The sequence below is a fragment of the Symsagittifera roscoffensis genome, chromosome 1 (genome assembly GCF_963678635.1).
Source record: "Symsagittifera roscoffensis chromosome 1, txSymRosc1.1, whole genome shotgun sequence".
NCBI classification, from domain to species: Eukaryota; Metazoa; Xenacoelomorpha; order Acoela; family Convolutidae; genus Symsagittifera; species Symsagittifera roscoffensis.
Window position 1 is genome coordinate 89,131,071 of NC_087062.1, and position 15,176 is coordinate 89,146,246.

At 36.8% G+C, this 15,176-nt stretch overlaps 1 protein-coding gene across 1 annotated transcript in view; it reads left to right on the plus strand.

The window, feature by feature from the left end:
- The window catches only part of LOC134851812 (chromodomain-helicase-DNA-binding protein 1-like), a 45,991-nt gene that overhangs the window by 14,307 nt on the left and 16,508 nt on the right, over positions 1 to 15,176 (plus strand). The window contains exons 6-10 of the mRNA XM_063868065.1: positions 8,708 to 8,909; positions 8,982 to 9,255; positions 9,326 to 9,450; positions 9,522 to 9,738; positions 9,931 to 10,208. Coding sequence (XP_063724135.1) covers positions 8,708 to 8,909; positions 8,982 to 9,255; positions 9,326 to 9,450; positions 9,522 to 9,738; positions 9,931 to 10,208 — 1,096 coding nt within the window. The remainder of the gene's footprint in view (positions 1 to 8,707; positions 8,910 to 8,981; positions 9,256 to 9,325; positions 9,451 to 9,521; positions 9,739 to 9,930; positions 10,209 to 15,176) is intronic.

Genomic DNA, 15,176 nt, shown 5'->3' on the forward strand with positions numbered 1-15,176 from the left:
TTCTTAAAGGAACGGGTAAGAGTGGAGAATGTTTATCTTCATTGCACGTGAATTCGCTCGGTTCGATTTTTTCCAAATTTTGAATTGAATTCTAGTGGTTTTGAGCAGTCAAACGTGATTTGTTTGGTTCCACGAAACCGGGCATCAATAGTTTTCGTTGAGCTGAAGTTCTTCTGATCGCAAGACACTATTATGGCTTAGATGACTTACCACAGCAATGTTTTTGATTGTTGGAACTGCCTTACAGCCCATATATTATACTCAAGTTACTGCTGTTGTGAAATATTTTTTGAGTTTCTTGATTGCTTTGGTTACGCTCACTAGATTTTTTACACCAATAAATGTTGGCAACATCAAACACAATCGAGGTGGGCAATTCCTCTGAATCCTTATGATGCAAGATCAGAGTACGCATTTAAAGAAATATCCTTGCATGTTCTAAGCACGCGAGTTTTTTTCTCGAATTGCCGTAAGCGACCACGCTGAAAAAGCAAGAACTTCCTCTCCTTGCTCACTTAAATGGAGAAAGCTCAGGTTATGCTATTTCAAATCATCTTACAGATCAGTTGTTCTCGATTCAGAGCATTGCAAGTTCGAAAACTGCTTATGGATAACCGGACTCAATTGACCGAATCGTTCAAGAGAAATTCTTTTTTCTGTCGAAAAAGGATTGGTTGAGTTCGTGGTAATCTTTCAGTACAGTATGTTGAGGAATAAATTTGCACAAGAGTAGTGGTTAGAGGAAATGTGGGTTTTGGTAAGAGCATGTAATACACAGAAAAATCTGTTAATAGATCGTGTTGGTTCTATTTTTCATGTGCTAGTGTGCTTATCTCCTCCTTCAAACTGAGTCATATAAATATTGCGAGAGTTTTGGTTAGGTTTTGCAAGCTTCTTTTTTGAGTTCGAGTTGAGTGCAATCAACCGTGGCGTTCTTCAGAGCAACTAAATCAAATGGTGAAATGGATTCTTTTGAAAATATTCTAAGGATGCTGCTGTTAATTACGCTGTTTAAGATTTCGTTGGTTTGATTGGATTGATTTTCTGCTGTTAATGCGCGTTGGAGTTAGATTTTTCAGTGTTTTGGGCAAGATCAAAATTTTGAGCAACTGGATAGCGCACATAATTGTTCTCATTTAAGGTCAATCGAACACCAGTGCCTATTCAATGATTTGATCTTGGGATAGTTTTTCACGGTGTACAAATGATGAAAAAAATAGTACATAAGATATGCTTAATATAAATTTTTGCTAAGAAATGATTTCACTTGACTAGATTTTTGAAGGCCAGGTCTTTTCTTTCAGCAATTGAATTCAAAACTGCATTTTCTGAGCATACACTGGACTCGTTTTGATTCAGCTTATTTTTCGTTATGAAGTAGAATGTACAAAAAATTGGTCTTTTGTTTGATTGAATTGCTCAGATTACAATTCGCTGTGCAAATTCCAGCTCTCAAATACGTGGATCAACGGTAGTCAAGGAAAAATTTCCTGGTGTAAAGGACCTACATCCAAATGAAAACCTCAAACATCTTTCAGGAGTACCAGGCTGAGGCTTACCATGTAGTTTTTTCTATGCTTTATTTCTTTGTTCAACAGATTTCAATGATGTTGGCAATTTTAAGGAAAACTACGCTTAAATTTGCCAGAAACTTATGATATGTAGACTTGACAAACCGTATTTCCATTTTATATATTCGTGCGTGAAATATTTGCAATGTTTGAAAACCATAACGATGAAAATATTATCAAGTATTGATTAGATTGGAAAACTATCCATCAGCAATCCGAAGATGTTGAGCTTTTATAGCGTGAAATACCCAAACAATCAAAAGATAGTTTTTGTGCGACATCGCTTTTAGATACCGTTAGCACGGACTGTGCTCCTGCTATGGCACTATGTGCTTGGAGTCCGCTTGAAGAAATTGGAAAGAGGGCAATTGGTTGTTTAAATCAAGTTGAGTTGACTCGATGCGAGTTTTTCCCAAATGAAGGATCAGCACCAGTGGTTGTGAGCAGTCGGGCCTTCGTATCGTGGTTTTGAGCAACAATTATTCATATTCTGGTTAATATACCGTTGAAGCTAACGAGACTATGATGTCGTAGCTTGAGCTTGCAAAATCATTAAATCTGATATCTGGAACCGCTGCGCAATGAAAAAATCCTTACTCAGTCTCGGTTTTTTCTGCTATCAATGAGTTATCTGTGCGATTGTTGACTCTAAATCAATCTAATAATCTCTTCGTAATCCAAATTCTTTTTGAAGTTAAGCATCTCATGCCAATTTGATCAGAGAATTGAAATAGATTTTGTGCGACATTGCTTCCGGATACCGTTAGCACGGACTACGTCTTGGCTATGCCAGTCTGTGCTCGACATCTCTTAGAGGAACTGGAAAGAGTGGGAAATTGTTACTATTGTGTGTGAATTAGCACGTTTTTAGATGGACGTCGCTGGTAACCTTGCAGTTTAGCGGCATTGAGAAAACCTCATTCTTGGAAATGATTTTTTTTTCAACATGCTGCGTGTATCGAATTCTTGATCATGTTCCGCCTGCAACCGTTCCTTCATGAGTCGTTTTTTTTCGGCTTGGTTTTTTTCCTACAAAATTTTACAAGCAGTTTTTTTCGAAAGACGGAACTGCCATGCAGCTAATGAATTTTACTATCAGTTTGTGCTTTGGTCAGATAAGAATGCGTGAGTTACTTTTATCTTCCCATCTCTTTTGTCACCAAAATTTATATGCGAACATTGCACATAAGTTGATTGCACATTGCATATAGGTGCACAGGTGGGAAGTTGATTTGATTATATGCTATGTTGAGCTCACGGACAAAATTTTGAAGTGATGTACCTGTGTTCTCAGGCCTGTAACTCTTAGAAATTGATATTTCTGAGTTGCGTAAAGTGTTTACGCTAAAACAAATAGATTATTCTATCTCTACGCTTCTAAATAGGGCAGGGTAGATACTTTGATTGATAGTTTAATTTAACTTGGATAACACAATAGCTTTCAAACAGGAGAAATTCAGACAAACGAGCCAATAACAGATGAGTAATGGAACTGATTTAACAAGTTTCTGTATAAAGTGTCTGAAGATTCCGTTTGGGGGCGCTCTGTCTGTCACCATTTAACAAGCCTGATAGCTCGAAATCTTTGTTCTAAACACCTGCTCAGATTACATGCTGCTGCTGTGCAATTTAATCTCAATTTCAACGTCAAGGAAATTGTTCCTGGTGAAAAGTAGACCTTAGATTATCATTCAGGAGTGCCAGGGAGTTTATGCTGTTGATTATATCTGTTCAACAGATCTTGATGATGTTGAGTCGTTAAGGAAAACTACGCTCCAATTCTCCCGGAAGCTTATGGTACAGTACTTGACAAACCTTCTTTCCGTTTTATCTATTCGTGCTTGAAATAACTGCAAGGTTTGAAAAATGTAACGATGAAAACATCAAGTATTGATTAGATTAGATAACTGTCCAACAACAAGCCGCAGATGTTGAGCTTATATCAGGTCAATTACCCAATTAATCAATTGATTGAAATTGTTTTTGTGAGACATCGCTTCCAGATATCGTTAGCACTGACTGTGCTCCTGCTATGCCACTGTGCTTGGAGTCCGCTTGAAGAAATTGGAAAGAGGGCAATTGGTTGTTTAAATCAAGTTGATCAGAGAATTGAAATGGGTTTTGTGCGACATCGCTTCCGGATACCGTTAGCACGGACTACGTCTTGGCTATGCCAGTCTGTGCTCGACATCTCTTAGAGGAACTGGAAAGAGTGGGAAATTGTTACTATTGTGTGTGAATTAGCACGTTTTTAGATGGACGTCGCTGGTAACCTTGCAGTTTAGCGGCATTGAGAAAACCTCATTCTTGGAAATGATTTTTTTTTCAACATGCTGCGTGTATCGAATTCTTGATCATGTTCCGCCTGCAACCGTTCCTTCATGAGTCGTTTTTTTCGGCTTGGTTTTTTTCCTACAAAATTTTACAAGCAGTTTTTTTCGAAAGACGGAACTGCCATGCAGCTAATGAATTTTACTATCAGTTTGTGCTTTGGTCAGATAAGAATGCGTGAGTTACTTTTATCTTCCCATCTCTTTTGGCACCAAAATTTATATGCGAACATTGCACATAAGTTGATTGCACATTGCATATAGGTGCACAGGTGGGAAGTTGATTTGATTATATGCTATGTTGAGCTCACGGACAAAATTTTGAAGTGATGTACCTGTGTTCTCAGGCCTGTAACTCTTAGAAATTGATATTTCTGAGTTGCGTAAAGTGTTTACGCTGAAACAAATAGATTATTCTATCTCTACGCTTCTAAATAGGGCAGGGTAGATACTTTGATTGATAGTTTAATTTAACTTGGATAACGCAATAGCTTTCAAACAGGAGAAATTCAGACAAACGAGCCAATAACAGATGAGTAATGGAACTGATTTAACAAGTTTCTGTATAAAGTGTCTGAAGATTCCGTTTGGGGGCGCTCCGTCTGTCACCATTTAACAAGCCTGATAGCTCGAAATCTTTGTTCTAAACACCTGCTCAGATTACATGCTGCTGCTGTGCAATTTAATCTCAATTTCAACGTCAAGGAAATTGTTCCTGGTGAAAAGTAGACCTTAGATTATCATTCAGGAGTGCCAGGGAGTTTATGCTGTTGATTATATCTGTTCAACAGATCTTGATGATGTTGAGTCGTTAAGGAAAACTACGCTCCAATTCTCCCGGAAGCTTATGGTACAGTACTTGACAAACCTTCTTTCCGTTTTATCTATTCGTGCTTGAAATAACTGCAAGGTTTGAAAAATGTAACGATGAAAACATCAAGTATTGATTAGATTAGATAACTGTCCAACAACAAGCCGCAGATGTTGAGCTTATATCAGGTCAATTAATCAATTGATTGAAATTGTTTTTGTGAGACATCGCTTCCAGATATCGTTAGCACTGACTGTGCTCCTGCTATGCCACTGTGCTTGGAGTCCGCTTGAAGAAATTGGAAAGAGGGCAATTGGTTGTTTAAATCAAGTTGATCAGAGAATTGAAATGGGTTTTGTGCGACATCGCTTCCGGATACCGTTAGCACGGACTACGTCTTGGCTATGCCAGTCTGTGCTCGACATCTCTTAGAGGAACTGGAAAGAGTGGGAAATTGTTACTATTGTGTGTGAATTAGCACGTTTTTAGAAGGACGTCGCTGGTAACCCTGCAGTTTAGTGGTATTGAGAAAACCTCATTCTTGGAAATGAATTTTTTCAACATGCTGCGTGTATCGAATTCTTGATCATGTTCCGTCACAAACCGTTTCTTCATGAGTCGTTTTTTTTCGACTTGATTTTTTTTCCTACAAAATATTCCGTTTTTTCGAAAGAAGGAACTGCCGTGCAGCTAATGAGTTTCACTATCAGTTTGGGCTTTAGTCAGATAAGAGCGTGAGTTTCTTTTATCTTCCCATCTCTTTTGTCACCAAAAATTATATGCGAAAATTGCCTATAAGTGCACAGGTGGGAAGTTGATTCAATTATGTGCTATGTTGAGCTCGCGGACAAAATTTTGAAGTGATGTACATGTGTTCTCAGGCCTGTAACTATAAGAAATTGATTTTTCTGAGTTGCGCAAAGTGTTCACGCTAAAACAAATAGATTATTCTATCTCTACGCTTTTTAATAGGGCAGGGCAGATACTTTGATTGATAGTTTACCTTAACTTAAATAACACAATAGCTTTCAAAAAGGAGAAATTCAGACAAACGAGCCAATAACAGATGAGTAATGGAACTGAATTAACAAGTTTCTGTATAAAGTGTCTGAAGATTCCGTTTGGGGGCGCTCCGTCTGTCACCAGTTGACAAGCCTGATAGCTCGAAATCTTTGTTCTAAACGCTATTTCAAAAGTCAAATGTAATATTTTATCAAGCTAGCAACCGTTCTTGATGGTTGCTCCTAAAGTTAATGATCTTCACTAACGTATACAAATATCAATAAAATAAGATAACAAGACGAGAGATGGCGTGAAAGTTCATAGTTCATCCATGCAACGTCACTCTTCCCGTCTTGCTTCGCTTTCCTTGAAAATGTTGCTGTGTTTTGCGGATATCTACGCTAGAGCCTTGTTTCGACTTTTTTGCCGTCTGGACGTTAACCGCTGATATTGACGCCATCAGCTTGTGTTTCGCCTTAAGTTTGGTCTAGTGTTTGGTTTTTAATCACTGCCATATCCGTACTGGTCTACTCGTTTTGCTTCTGTGGATCGAGACGGTAAGTCTAATAAATCTGGCCGAAAGTATCATCATCAGTGGGAACAGCAATGATTGAATGCTCATCGGTTTATATTACTCCAAAGCAGGCTGCGCTGGATGAGGGTTCATGCGCTGGGAGCGCTCCGTCGCTGTCACCATTAAACAAAGCTGATAGCTTGATTTCTCTCTGTTCAAAATGTTATTTCACAAGTCATGTACTATTTATATTAAGCTGGTAACCAGTCTTGATGTGCTCTCAAAGTTAGTGATCTTTACTAACGTATACTAATTTCACTAAATTTAAATAAGATGTGAAGTCCTACCGCGAGAGTTCATATTTATGCAATAGAATGTTAATCTTTCCTCCTTTCTTTGTTTCCCCATTCATCGAAAACACGCATTGCGTTTGAAATTTTACCAAGAACAGTATTCCTGGCTGTTTTTTGCGCAGATCTACGTTACTGTTTCGAGTTTTTTGTCCCCTGGACATAACCGCCATAAGCTTGCTCTAGTTTCAAGTGGTTTTCTTAATCACCGCCTGATCCGTACTGATCTTATGTTACTTCGCGTTAGTGACGCTTTTAGTCTGATGAAACTGGACGAAGGTATGATCATCAGTGGGAACAGCGTTGATTGAATGCTCATCGGTTTAACACTCCAAACAGAGCATGAGCTGGATGCAAGGTCATGCGCTTCGGGTGCTCCGCCACAGACACTCTTTAACAAAGCTGATAGCTTAAAATCTATCTGAGCAAAATTACATTTTACAAGTTAAATATCATATTAATTTTAAGCTGGCAACCGGTCTTGGTTGCACACAAAATTAGTGATCTTGACTAAAGTATACCTTTTTTGAGAACACAATATATGCGATCATGGCGTGACAATTCATATTTAAGCAATATAGTGTCAAAGGTTCTGAGTAAATAAGCTACAATTGAACAAACAAAAGCCGTAAATAACAGGTACTCCGTTTTAATTGATTTGACGAGATGGTTTCTGACATCAATTAGCGCTCGAGCTTTACTTTTTTCAGTGCTGCTGAAAGCTGCTCACATGAATCTCCACCTCACATTTGTGTCATGTCATTACCTCGAAGGCCATCGTGTTAACAAAGAAACATTTCAGTGTTGTTTCAATCTTGGAATTACCTGTAAGAAATTTGCAAGACTCCAAGTTGACGTTAAGATTTCAGTTTTTAAATTGGTTTTGAAAAAATTTTGTTTTGAATCATCGTCACATTTGTGTTTTTCCTGTTGATTTTTCAACAGTTTCATTTGATTCGTTGTTGGAATTTGTTGTAATTGCAGGTTTTCCAAGAGGCCATTGCACCAAAAAGTTAAAAAGCTATAAGTGGTTTTCACTGTTGCGATATATCGTTTTCTCTGGGCCTTTTTCGGAGCTCAATTTTCATTAACCTGTAATTTCATGTTTGTCTTAGCATTTTGTGCAAACCTTGTGTTCTTCAGTTTCACATCTCTCTACTCCAAAGTCAATAGTTTTCTTGGGTGTCAATTTTGTGTTGTGTTTGATTCAATTCAATTATTCGCACAAAGGTCGAAACGAGAAGTCTCAGTAAATTAATACCGTTTGGTGCTTGTCTTAATGCTGCCAGTTTGGAAATTGTTGCTTGCAATTTTTATTTTGTTCCGGTCTTAATGCAGTTTCCTTGACACGCTTAGTTTTCCAGTTTCCTCTGCTAGTACGTTTTTCAATGTTGTTGTGCCGGGTTTTGAAGAGCTCAAGCACGGCCATTACGAACGTTATTTGGGCGCGTATCCAAAAATTGTGTCATTCGCTGTGTAAACCGTCAATAAATCTTATAAGCGTATGCAGCGAATTTTTAAAAAATTGTATCACGTCAATCGGTTTAAATAGTATCTGCCACGCAGAGCTGCTTCCTGGTAATTTGAAACTATGTTTGTTCAAGGTTGAAGTTCTTAGTTGGGTTTTGTATTCGGTGTCCGATTGTAAAGCGAGATATCTAGCTTTCTTAGAGCCGTGTTGAACGGCAGGGAAAACCTTGTTTAATATCAACTTAATTAATAGTTTATAATATAGGGCTTTTTGTAAAGAAAAACTAAGTGCATTTTTGCCACTTTGTTCAGATCCATTGTATGACATTCCATGGAACACTTTGCTTCTTCTGCTGTGTGGAAGTTTCAGAAAGTTTTATGCATTCTGAGGTAATAAAAGTTGTGGTCTTCGTCGTTGGCATGATAATTGGCCTGTTGATTCTCTACAGAATTATTTGGCCGATCGAGTGAATTACGTGCATTGGAGTGTTCCGCAAAGAAATTTTGGTGTTCCGCACAGAAATTTGTTGTTTTTGAGGTTTTCCGTGTTTATAATAAATCCCGGAAAAAATTTTTGGTCTGAAGGCCAGTCTGTATATCCAAACCGCAGTTCATGCCTTGTCTCTATGAAAATTTTCTTAAAAATTGGTTTTTATCAGGAACTGGACACCTTACGACTATCTATTCCAATGAACTGCCTGCTGTCAGTGAAGAAACAGAAGAGCAATTTTTAATCAAATGGCAATCTTGGTCGCATTTCCATAATACATGGGAGAGCTTAGCGACGCTGGAAGCGCAGAAAGCAAGAGGCATGAAAAAGCTTGAAAACTACATTAAAAGACGCAGAGAATATGACGATTGGTAAACTATCCCTTGTGCTGGTTGGATTATTTTTGTGAGCGATGTATAATTTATGTCAGTTTGTTTGAATAGGTGCTTAACTGCGGAGCCAGAATCGCGTGAGTTAGCTCGGTATCAGTTAGATGTTCAGCGTAATTTAAACGAAGAGTATACTAAAGCGGAGAGGATAGTCGATAAAAGGAAAGATAAATCCGGACAGCTAGAATACTTTGTTAAGTGGAGTGGACTTCCCTATGTTGAATGCACTTGGGAGGCTGCTGACTTAATGGAACGATATTTTATGACTGAAATTTTGAATTACGAAGAACGTCAAGGATCAAAGAAGCTGCCGATGTCTGCGCCATCGGTAAGTGCTTACTTTATTTATGTTGACTTAATTGGTGTTTTTGATTGGCAGTCATTGGTTTGATATATAGAGTCAACGCCCCAAGTTCCAGCAGTTCGAGGATCAACCCCTATTTCTCGGAGGCGGCAATGAAAGTTTGATCCTTCGTGATTACCAAATTCTAGGAGTGAATTGGCTCGTTTCGTCATGGTGCAGGTACATTTCTGCTATTATTTTTCATCGTGTTAGCTTTTATAGAGCCTTCATTTTTTTATCTGACATTTCAGTGGAAGGAGTTGCATTTTGGCGGACGAAATGGGACTTGGAAAAACTATTCAAACAATATCTTTTCTGTCTTATCTATTCAACCAACACAAAATTTACGGCCCATTTCTTGTCGTAGTCCCTTTGTCAACAATGGCAGCTTGGCTGAGAGAGTTCGAATTGTGGGCGAAAGAAATTAACGTGATTCCCTACATTGGAGACATGAAAAGCAGAGCCATAGTAAGTTAATATTCCGAAGAATCCTTGGAGCTTTTCGCCTTCAGTCGTAAAATTTGAACTTGCGTGGCAAGAGTCTTAAGGGTTATAAATCATCATGATGAAAGTCAAACATTGTCAGCTTGGTTTTTTTTTTCAGAAAAAAATTGTTATGATTAAGCATTTTAATGATTTTTTACGCTCACTTTGATGTAGATTCGAGATTATGAGTGGGTTCACAAGAATCGAAGAATGAAGTTCAATGCCATAGTCACTACGTATGAGCTACTGATGAAAGACAAGGGCTATTTGCAAAACATGCAGTGGTCGGTTCTTGTTGTTGACGAAGCTCATCGTCTGAAGAATGACGACTCGTTGTTGTACAGAAGCTTGATTGAGTTTTCAACGCAACATCGCTTGCTCATCTCTGGGACGCCTTTGCAGAATTCCTTGAGGGAGTTGTGGGCACTGATGCACTTCATAGAACCTGTCAAGTAAGCTTATATGTTACTGAACTGCATGTAAATCGCAATGCCTGGGTTTTCGAATTTCATTTAATTGAGAGTTTGAAATGAGAACATATTCATTGATTAATATAGTATTCTTTAATCGTTGGCTTGATCAGTTTTTTCACCTGACTTATTTGGGCTAGTTTTTGTTTCCATGATTTGAGGTAACGCGATTTTTTTACAGTAGTTCGGAAGTAAACCCGTGTAAGTAAATCAAATGCTGGAGGATTAAGGCCAGCTAATGAGAGAACATAGGCATTTCAATTTTGAATATTTACCCGTTTGTTTTGTAATTAACCCTAAGATCATTACTTGGAATTTTTTCTCAGTTTACTTTATCTAATTCAATTTCCAAGGTCGATTAGGTTCAATAGTTTTAGCCTGGGAACGTTTTATGTCAGCTATAAACATTTTGTGGGCAAGATGCGTTAGATTGATGCCTTTAATGTTTCAATCAATTTCATTTAGGATCGTTAACTAAATGGTGTTTCAAAATCGTAAAGCAACGTTTTTGATTCAAGTTTTGAGGGGCTTGTTTTTAATACGATGAGTGGTTCAGAAATTGTGTTGTTAGAACATCATCACCTGTAGTGTTGCGTTCTTATGAGCTACGTGATTGTCTTGCTTCAAAGTATATTTTATTTTCTGCGGAATAAAGTTTCACTGATCCAGCTTCCTCAAAGAAGCTGTGTTTGACACTATCTCAAGTCTGTTCTCTGTACTTGGCACTGAAATTATTCGTTAAGTAAATTTATCATGTAATTTCGGAAGTTCCGTGAATCATTAGCGCAATATATACAAATTTTTATCTATTCCAACGCCAGGATTTTCGTGAAAGTCCAACTTCTCTGTTTTGGGAAACGAGTTTTGAATTGGCTAAAGTCGTATATTAATTTGTTTTGAGAAAACATAACCGAGCATTGTTTTCGAGAAATTAGGCAGGTTTTCTCAGCAGAGGAACTTATTAACACTTGCGAGCGCAGTGTATTAGTATGGAACTTTTTTTTCTACCTAATTTGCAAATAAAAGTTTATTGAAAGTGGATGTCCACTTATTTGGTGACACTTTTGCTATAATCACGATTTGTAGCATTGGAAATTTCATAGTATCTGTTCTCTGCTTTATCTGTGGCTAGTTATTTGTTTATTAAGCGTCCGTGGCTGAGTCGTTAGTGCGTTAGACGGATAATCTCGGGGTCGCAGATCGAATCCGATAGGTGGCCGAATTTTTAATAATTCGAGTCTTGTTTCTACTTTTTCTTATTGCTTTTTAAAGAGCTGATTTTTTTTATCGTGTTCTCGCATTTGTTTGAGAAGCGCAGCGTTGCCTCTATGTAAAATTCCTAAAGAGCTGAAAGTTTCATGGATTTGAGCTTGGAGACTGTTTTCTTCCTTTCGTTGGGCCTACTAAAGTTGAACGTTTCAAAATATAGTTATTTTTTAACGCCTGAATAATCATTGAGTCAAATTATTTTTCAATTGCCTAGATCATAATTCAATTGCTGAACTTAGTGCTTTTTTAGCAAGGTGATACTCTGAGATATTGAAAATTTTCCAGTTAAAATGGTTTGGTTAGGTAATACATACGATGCAAGGTTTTTGTTTTGAAAGCAATTTTCGTTTCGATTCGATGTGGAAACCTTTTTTCTTTGTTCCCTTTTTTTGGTTCTGTAATTTAACCGCAGTTTTTTTGGTATTGGCAGGTAGAAGCCCAGATGAGGCATATATTTTTATAGTTTTTTTTTGTGAGAACCTGGTTAAGCTGACCTTACACTTCGCACGAAATTGACCACCTCAGGGTTACCACTTGGTCAGATTTGGTCAGTTATTTGGTCGGAGGTCAGAAAAAGTCAGAATATATGTTTATTTGCCATGATACTTGTTTTATTTCTTGTTACTAGTGGTTCACTTTCTGGCAACTCGGCATAAAATCACATTTTTGTTTTTCAGAGAGATGGGTGGACTCCAATAATGTCATTTCCACGATGTTTAAATAAACATTTCCTTGAAATTCAACGTTAAACGTTCACAAAAGTTTTTTTCATAGTTGTAGTTCAGATATGAAAAAGGTCAGCAAAATGGTCAGTTTTTTGATGAGATATGTGGTCAGAATTTTGATCTGAACGGAGTGGTTACCCTGGACCGCCTGCAATGCAAACATCAAAAGCCAATGTTGAAAATTATTTTTCTGTCTTAGTTTTAAAGAAGATAGTTAAGCAAGCTAAGTCGCAAACAAAAGCGCTCATTTGGTGTAATTTTTTCTATAATCTCGATCTGCTGTAGCATTGAACTTTTCATAGCATCTGTTATCTGCTTTATTGGTGGCTAGTTTTTAAGAGTAATGAACGTAGTGAAGACTCTTATATAGGTCTTGATTTTTTAAAATCGCTATTCCTTTGTTCGTGGCTGAAAAGGAAGGACGTAAGACTCAGAAAACAAATTTTTGCTTATTCGAGGCTTATTTCGATCCTTTTTTAAAATCTTTTACAGCTGCTTTTTGTTGTTTTTTTGCTTTAGTTTGCGAAGCGCAACTTCGCCTGTGTGTTAAATTCTAAGATAATTTAATAAAATGACGGAGGAATTATTAGTATTTGATTAAAATGAAAGGTGCCAAAAATTATTTGATAATTTTTTTACAAATTGTTTTGAGTGATATAAGCATAGAAGAGGGGAAAGACACGTGAAAGATGTGTTGTGAGTGATAAACTTCTTAATAAAATCTGATGACGTTGTTTTTGGAATGAATATATTAAAGGCATTTGAATAGGTCGCGATGATTTTGTTCATTAAGAGTCTCGAACACTTGTATATAGGTTTGGCTGATTTTTTAAGGAGACATCTAAATTTCGTCATGCCAAAATTTGATTTTGCGTGGTTTGGCATTGATTTCTTAGTTTACTACTCGGCTTTTGTGTGAAAGAAGTCAAACTTTACTATTGAACAGCAAAAGTGTATTGGTCACAAAAATATTGGCGACCTCTATTTTCGAAAGGGGATTTAATTTTAAGATTTTCTTGCGGAATTATAAATAAACCTATTAATCTATCCATTTTCGTCAAATTGGGTCAGTTTTATCAAAAAAGTGTCAATCATATTTTGTTTTAGAAAATCGAAGAGTTTTAAGTTCATATCCTTTTTTCTTTGAAATTCGAAAGTTGTTTTTTTTTTCACGTCTTTTTCCTTGCATTCATGACTCAATTCCAACTGTGTGTTTGCTATGTTTTCATGAAGAGGTTTTATTTTTTACAATCTCAAAATTGTTTTTTTTTGCGGTTTGATTTTTATTTTCCAAGTTCAGTTCATTTTCCTTGTTATTAGAGGAAAACTTTACTATTGAACAACTTTACTATTGTAGTTTCCTAAGAAGATGTCATTTTTAAGATTTTCTTGCGGGACTGAAAAACGTTCTGTTGGTCTAGTGTCCTCAAATTCATTTAATTTTTGTCAAAAAAGTGCCGATCATCTTTGTTGAAATTCATAATCATTGTTGAAATTTCAAATATTTTTCCTCGAAAAACGAAGTTTTTTTTTCTGTTTTCTTGCGTTGAAGTTTTTTTAAGTGCTGTTTGTTTTATTTTATTGGTTTGATTTCCGACTTTTTCTTCGAATTAATTTGACAATGGAAGGGAAGATGTACTCTTATAACAATATAGTAAAATGCCATGGATACGACAAGCGCAATGGCAATCACAGCGGCAGAGTAAATAACCGTTTCTCCAGATCACCCAGTTTTCTCAGGGTGATCTGGTTTGATCACGGAATTGTTTTTATGGGAATTTTCAATTCCGGCGTTTTTTTTGGTATCCTTAGCTGTTCAAATTTTTCCAATTGTCTTTGGCTAAGACCTATTATTACAAGAAAACGCTTTTGTGATACTACGAGTTCGGTTTTTTCCCCACCGAACTCGCACATCTTAGTGTTCCATTGTAGTATATATGAATACTGCTGAAGCTATTTGATAACGTGTTTAATCCACTTTATTCAATTGCTGCCTGGAATTTTCTAACGAGGATGTATGAGGGAATATTTGATTGAGAAATGGATGAGGCAGCAGTTAAGGTGAAAAATTCAAAATCTGGATGTACGTGGCTCGAAACCGTTCGGCTATTTTTGCCCTGCTAGTTTCTTTTAATGATTTTTAAGGTTCTAGTCCAATTTTTTTTTTTTTGGGATTTGGCTTTTGATTTATTCTAAGTACGCTTAAAATTTATTAAGGCACAGGATGGCAATTTTCGCTCTAGAATTTCAAATGAGGCAGAAGATACCGTTTAATTTATTACGATAGTTGGTTTAGGTTTTGAAACCGGAAAAAATCCTAATGATCCAGTTTTCTAACTTTGGCGAATTTATATTTAAACAATGTTAGGCATTCAAGAATCGGGGAACGTCCCCGAGTTGAATGACGATGCATTATTTTCTTCTTTTCTTTGAAACTATTTGAAGTTGACAAAAAATAACAGTTCAGTTTCTCTGAGTTTACTAACACTATCCCATCTGTCTTTTTGGCAGTTTTTTTGTCATTTGAGTTTTCAAGGTCATTCTCCAAGAATATTTTTGCAGATGCCGTCAAAATTTCTCAAATGCGAGCAAGAAATGGTGCATGAAATTGCTATTGTTTTTAGTTATAAGAACTATATCGATTTCCAAATAGAGCGAGCGGATGAATAGCTTAATCTGTAACTGACGACCCTCTCGAAAAATGAGGGTGTTGCAACCGGGTACAAGTCAATATGACAATATGATAAAATAAACGCAGATACTAGATAATTTAAACTGAAATTTAATTAGCTTCGTCTGACTACTAAGCTGAACATTGCAATAGGAAGCGTGCCGCGCACTTAAGTTACGTAGAGTTTGCAGCGATGTAGAGTATTTATTTAATTTGTATTAATCAGACAAAATATTTTGGTTTGGTTTGGACTTAGTTATTTAGGAAAAAGGTTGAGCAAAGAAG